Raw genomic sequence first — 6,277 nt, 5'->3', positions numbered from 1 at the left:
TGATCCACCCATGAGCCATGCAGGCCCAATCAAGCAGTAGACCTTCTGCGATAAGGGCAGGCTCCAAATTGAAAATGAAGCAATAGGCCTCTCAAATTCTATTTCAAACGGGATTCTTCAGATCGAGCATGGATGGTCCTCAGTTTCTTGCAAGTTTATCAGCTGCTATGCTTCACCAGTAGGTTTCAGGAAGCAGTGATCACTTTACTAGCTGTTTGTAGCTCTATTCTTGTGTTGAGTTTAGAAGGCTAAAGTATAAATGGATGTTTAGGTAGAGAAAGAAAGAGAGATTGTATTTATTTTAGAATGCATGTAAAACAGATCTATAGTCTGACTGTTATGCTTGTTATTAGTAATCATATGAGTTTCATGTGCTATGTTTATGTTATAAAAAAAAAAAAAAAAAAAAAAAAAAAAAACTGACGATACATAGTAGTTTACGTGAGATCAGCAATGGATTCCTGTTAATCTTCAGCCGTTGAATGGAATCCATTCAAAAGAGGAAAGAGAGAAGGAAAAGGCGAACGAAAAAAAAAGAAAAGAAAAGTGAAAGTGAACAGCTTAAAGCAATGATGTGATTTGGAGAGAATTTAATCTTGCTTTGTGCCCACTTATTCAAGGATAACCTTTAGGCGATCCCATTGCATAGCACGTCTACAAAAATGGGGTTTTGGGTCATTGTATTTGCTTGAGAAAAGGCTTAAGGAGCTGTCAAAGGGAGGGAGGGAAGGCCCATTTCAAAGCCATCAATGGCTGACTGCAAGTGTACTGAATGGAGGCCTGCGTTTGCAATGGTAGCCGTTCAAGTGGCCTTCGCTATTGTGAATATACTTCTCAAGAAAGTCCTTGATCAGGGCCTCAACCATCTAGTTCTGGTCACCTACCGCCAGACAGTTGCGACTGTTTTCATAGCTCCCATTGCCTTGTTTAAGGAAAGGTACACAACATTCACTTTGTTTCATGTCGTAGACGACCCATGTCTTGGCCCATGGTGTCTCATCTTTTCATTTCATAGATGATATTGGTTAGTACTTTATAATGATCATGATCCAGTGTGTTAGCCATGGTGCTCACCCCACGTCTTAGGTCATGTCGTTTTTTGTGACTTTAAATTTCCGTTGCACCCAGTGGCCCTTTCCACTCGAATTCGCACTTACATGCATATCATCACCAAAGCCTTGTCATAATTAATTCAAACCTATATTCAGTGTCATAACTTCAATTAGACCATAAATCATGGTATCTTTTCTTATTACCTCTAACTATATCCTTTTGGGCCTTTTCCTTCTCTATTTTAGAGTCTTCAATCTACAGTCACTTATCTTTTTAACCCACCTAAATCTTGGTATTCGTTATACATGATCAATTAATCTAAGTGTTCTTTCTCTCATTTGATTATCTACTGATGGCACTCATAGGTTTCCTCAAATGCTCATAAGCATATGATAGCGACAGTTTTTTGCTACTCTTAACTTTTCTGCCTTTTCAAAACAGCCGCAATTCTCCTGGCCTAAAGTCAATCTTTGTACTCCTTCAAAAACATCCTCAATGATGGACAACCCATGTCCCATGTCAAGGTTCTAAAGTGTTGTTTTTGTCTACAGTTGCATCTTATCATTTTATTTTGTGGATGATATTAGTAATCGATGATAATAAGTACAGCAAATGACTTCTGCTCCCTGCTTCGTCTATGTGCATCACGTCCGCCAATTTTACTAATTACAAATAATTTTTAATAAAATATATTTATAAGATAAAAAAAAATCTAATCCCATATTTGTTTCCAAGGCGGGTTAAGTATCTCTGACAACTGCAATTTCCTCTTTCTCTTTAATTAAGAAAAAGTAAAGTTTGTGTTGATCTGATATGACCAAATCTTATAAGTTTATTTAAATACGTATACTGCGATAATAATAGCCATATATAATACGATGTGACATGTGATTCCTTTCCACCGTGAATAAAAATGCATGTCACAATCATCTTACTATTGCTACATAAAGGAAGGTATAAGCCTATTGGCCATGACCTTTGTTACGGATCTAATATATATTAACTAAATGAAAATGACTTAGGCGTCCATGCTATTCTTGCTACCTAAGTTATTAGTTAAATGACCACGATCCATGTCATGGACCCATTGTCAGTTGAAGGGCTTGTTGTTGCAGGAAGACTCGACCCAAGTTGACAACTCGCATTTTCAGCCTTCTTTTCGTCAGTTCTATGCTCGGGTTAGTTACATATATTACATATGCACGCTTGAGCATACATGTTACTATTTGTGTAGCTTTATTTATTTGTAAGTTAAATTTTTTTTGATGTAGCCTGGATTTTGTTTTAGGGCCACACTCACACAGTATTTCTTCCTCATCGGAATGGATTACACGTCCGCAACATTTGCATGTGCCTTCATCAACTTGGTGCCGGTGGTTACATTTATAATGGCTCTGCCGTTCGGGTATGTATAAATCATAAGATCTCAATCAAATGGTTAGGATCATCCAATGTGGGAGGTGTTTTTTTTTTGGGAGGGGTATCTTCCATCCACCATGGGACTACAAATGAACTTTTGGATCACCAACATGTAGGCCTAATCAAATGGCCCACCAAGAAAATCCTGTTTTAACCAGTTGAACATATGTCTACTTGTGTACAGCTTAGAGACCGCAAATGTGAAGAACAAAGCAGGTAGAGCCAAGGTGTTCGGTGCAGTGGTGTGTGTTGGCAGTGCCATGTTGTTAACCTTCTACAAAGGAGTGGCGCTGACTAACACATCGCACTCTCCAGCTATATCCAACGTAAGCCAACACAATCGGGTCACTCATGAGAAAAAGGAGGAGAAATGGACAATCGGATCAATGGCTCTGATCGGAGGCTGCCTCTGCTGGTCGACATGGTTCCTCCTTCAAGCAAAGATCAGCAACATTTACCCATCGCCTTATTCAAGCACCACCATCATCTCATCATTGAGTGCTCTTCAATCCGTGATCCTGGGCTTGGCCATACATAGAGACATCTCCTTGTGGACCTTGAATGGGACATTGATGATCTTAACCGTTGTATATGCTGTAAGTACACTGCTCCTGATTATCTTAACCGTTGGATCCGCTCGTGGGTGAATTGACCTGATCCGCTTATGAGGCGGGTTGGGCAGTGGGCCGTGTTGGGGTTAATAAATATATGGTTATTTAACTAAATGGGTCGGTCTGGCCCAACCCAAAACCTGAAACAAATTAAGCGGATGCACGATGTAAGCTTATGTGGATCTACTAACTGGGTTGGGATGGCACACCTTTAGCCCTTAATCCATTCTTAAACCCAAGTGTGGTCATGAGTCAGGTCGATTGGATCAAAGAAGCCTGACCTGATTAAATTAAATGGACCAGGTCAGGCATGAGCTTGATCAATTTTCAGTGGGTTGGGTTGGGTTGGGTTGGATTGGGCCATAGGGTAATGAGTCATGGGTCAGGTTCAGGCTGAAATAGTTGGCCCATTTAGTAAACGGTTGGGCTGGTCTGAATCCAAACTTGATCCCGATGCCACGTATCTACCTGGGATATATGTCATGCAATTGATTGCTATTAACAACTGGGCTTTTGGGGCTAGCAGATATTGGGACTTATTTTCGGTATGCTATTAGATTTTAGACCTCAACCTTCTTTTGGGCCTGATTTTTATTGCATGAGAGCTAAGTTTCGATATTGTCGTCCAGTGGTATAAGGCAGGTCAGTTGCATAATGTTGTAGTGCATGGTCCAGTAGGTCTCATTATCGACCATCAGATGATTCCGTTGCCTGATCTAGTGTTGAGCATGGTACATGCCATGCGACCCATGTGAAATCATTCCAAATACCATTATTTAGCATGGACCATGTGCTACTTATTTAATAGTTGAGGTCATATGATCATCTATTAATTTGGTGGGCGCAGGGAATTGTGGGCTCGGGCTTGTGCTATGTTGTAATGTCATGGTGTGTCGAAAAAAGAGGTCCCGTCTTCACTGCTGCGTTCGGCCCCCTCGTCCAGATAATCGTGGCTATCATTGATTTCTCTGTGCTACATGAACAGCTACACCTGGGAAGGTGGGATTCTAAATTTCTATAAGCCCATCTTTGATTTTTATTTTTTAATTTTTTTAATTAGTGAGGCAATCAAACTACACCGACTCGCTGAGTCATGAATCTAGTCGGGGAGTTTTTGAACTATATAACTGACCCTCATAATGATTTTGTATTGCAGTGTTTTGGGATCTCTCCTTGTAATCATCGGGCTTTACATTCTCCTGTGGGGTAAGAGCATGGAGGGAAAAAATTATGTGGCCAAACAGGTCGAAATGATCAACTATGGTGGAGGCGAGTCGGCAGCGTGATAGAGCCGCATCTTTTCTTCAAAGGATTCAAGCGTTTGTTGTAACTGAATTTTCTCGATTTTTCGCTTCCCAAAGATTTTTCAGCTTTTGCTATAATCTCAAAGCGAGTAAAGATATTACGACAGTATTTGTTTGGAAGGAAAAGAGAAAAGATTAAACAATGTTTCCTGGAAAACAATTTTTTAGGAAACTGGGAAAGGAAAAGAACAATGTTTCCTGGAAAACAGTTTTTTTAGAAAACTGAGGGAAAGGAAAAGCTGTTTTCAAGGTTGTTTATAAAACAAGATGTTCTTAGAAATTTTCTTCCCTTTCCAAATATGTTGGTTGGCAAACAGGAAGTTTTTCATGAAAATTTTACTTAAACTTGGAAAGTGGCACATGCATAAATGGCGTTGAAGATGGCTTCTGACACATGCTTCACATTGTCATACTATGAACACGTGTGATACAATGGCACATGTGGAGTGTTTAACACGTGTGACAGTCAAAGATGAGCTGTGGCAATGGTGGTACATTGGAACATGTAAGGCACTTGAAGAAGGTTGGTGCATAGCCCAAGCAAAGCTAAAAGAGGAATAGTGGCACATGTGGCAAATGATGCACATTGATACATGATGATGGTGAGGTTATTGACTCATTGGTCACCGTGAAAGAATAATAGCATTCGGTGGCACATTTTGCACGTGTGGCATATTTACAAATGTGGGGCGCTGGAATATTGATGGTGGCACATGTGAGGCACTTGAACATGTCAGGGGCAGTGGATAACATGCCAGGCACTTCATAAAAGAGATGGTTATTTTTTCTATTTTCTTCAAATTTTTTAGGAATTGACCTTCTTAAGCAGAAGTGAAAGAGCATTTCAGATAAAATAAGACAGAAATGAAAATGTTATTTTCAAAAAATTTACAAAATCAAGCTGTAATGGGTGATTATGGGTAACTTATTCACTAACAAGAATGTGAATGGTTCAAATCACTAGAACATCTCAAACTGTGCACTCCAACATGAGGCCACATACACTAAATCCCAAAACGCTACAGGCAAAACAAACTCATCCATAGCTGTCCACTGCTGTTCGATGAATCTAATAAGTAAATATTTTTTTATATTTTTTATTTTTTGATTGACCTTTTTTATTTTTTATTTTTTTCAAAAGGATGATTGTATTTCACAAAAGAAGGAATTACAGGTCCTTCGGGCGGGCATCACAAAAAGGACGATGCCTCACCTATCATATAGAGAGCATGAGGGGAGAATGAGCTAAATCCCTCTCAAGTATCCTAAGCCTACTCTATCCAAAAAGAAAAGGCCAATAGCAATATCCGGAAGATCGGTCTCGGCTGAAAACGTGGAGTTGACTTGCGAGGCACTACCTCTCTTAGCCAGGTGGTCGGCTACCGCATTCGCCTCCCTAGGAGTATGCGAAAAGGAAATGTGTAAGAGGTCACATAAAGCTCTGACCTTCGCGCACCTATACCGCAGGGACCACGCAGGACTAGAGTTGGCTGACAGGATCTAAATAGTTGATTTGGAGTCGCTCACCACCTCGATCCTAGAAAAACCGAGCTCAGCACATCTCGTTAGACCTTCCCAAATGGCCCATACCTCGGCCCGAGAGCTTGAGCCATTACCATAACCCGACGAGAAGGCAAAAATAAATTTGCCTTCCCAATCTCTACCTAGACCACCTCCGCCCGGTGGCCCTGGGTTACCCAGCACCAACCCGTCGGCGTTGATCTTGATCCAGCCGCTTCTGGCCATTTAACCACTCAAAGGGAGGGAAGCTTGGAAGGAGTGATAATACGTAGTTGCGCGAGGAGCGAAGAAGATAACCGATTGGGGGAAGCGATGAGCCGATCATCTCAATCCAGCGGCGGACCCTGGAGATAACCAAACTAGAAGAGA

The 6,277-nt window shown here is 40.8% G+C and overlaps 1 protein-coding gene across 1 annotated transcript; it reads left to right on the top strand.

The window, feature by feature from the left end:
• The first annotated feature begins 672 nt into the window (after positions 1–672).
• Positions 673–4,530, top strand: LOC131248721 (WAT1-related protein At3g30340-like). Its single transcript, XM_058249138.1, has 6 exons — positions 673–937; positions 2,169–2,231; positions 2,342–2,458; positions 2,657–3,068; positions 3,931–4,082; positions 4,240–4,530. The coding sequence occupies exons 1-6, from the start codon at positions 750–752 to the stop codon at positions 4,367–4,369; spliced, it is 1,062 nt and encodes a 353-aa protein (XP_058105121.1). The 5' UTR covers positions 673–749; the 3' UTR covers positions 4,370–4,530.
• Positions 4,531–6,277: the final 1,747 nt, after the last annotated feature.

Source organism: Magnolia sinica, chromosome 6, assembly GCF_029962835.1.
Source record: "Magnolia sinica isolate HGM2019 chromosome 6, MsV1, whole genome shotgun sequence".
NCBI lineage: Eukaryota > Viridiplantae > Streptophyta > Magnoliopsida > Magnoliales > Magnoliaceae > Magnolia > Magnolia sinica.
The sequence above is the reverse complement of the archived record's forward strand: the minus strand, read 5'-3'. Positions and strand labels throughout refer to the sequence as shown.

What these genes read in the sequence shown, in the direction of transcription:
- LOC131248721 (XM_058249138.1), top strand. Translation starts at nt 750, where the DNA reads ATGGCTGACTGCAAGTGTACTGAATGGAGGCCTGCGTTTGCAATGGTA. An exon ending in TTCGTCAGTTCTATGCTCGG is followed by an intron (nt 2,232 to 2,341) that starts GTTAGTTACATA and finishes ATTTTGTTTTAG; the next exon opens with GGCCACACTCACACAGTATT. An exon ending in TCTTAACCGTTGTATATGCT is followed by an intron (nt 3,069 to 3,930) that starts GTAAGTACACTG and finishes TGGTGGGCGCAG; the next exon opens with GGAATTGTGGGCTCGGGCTT.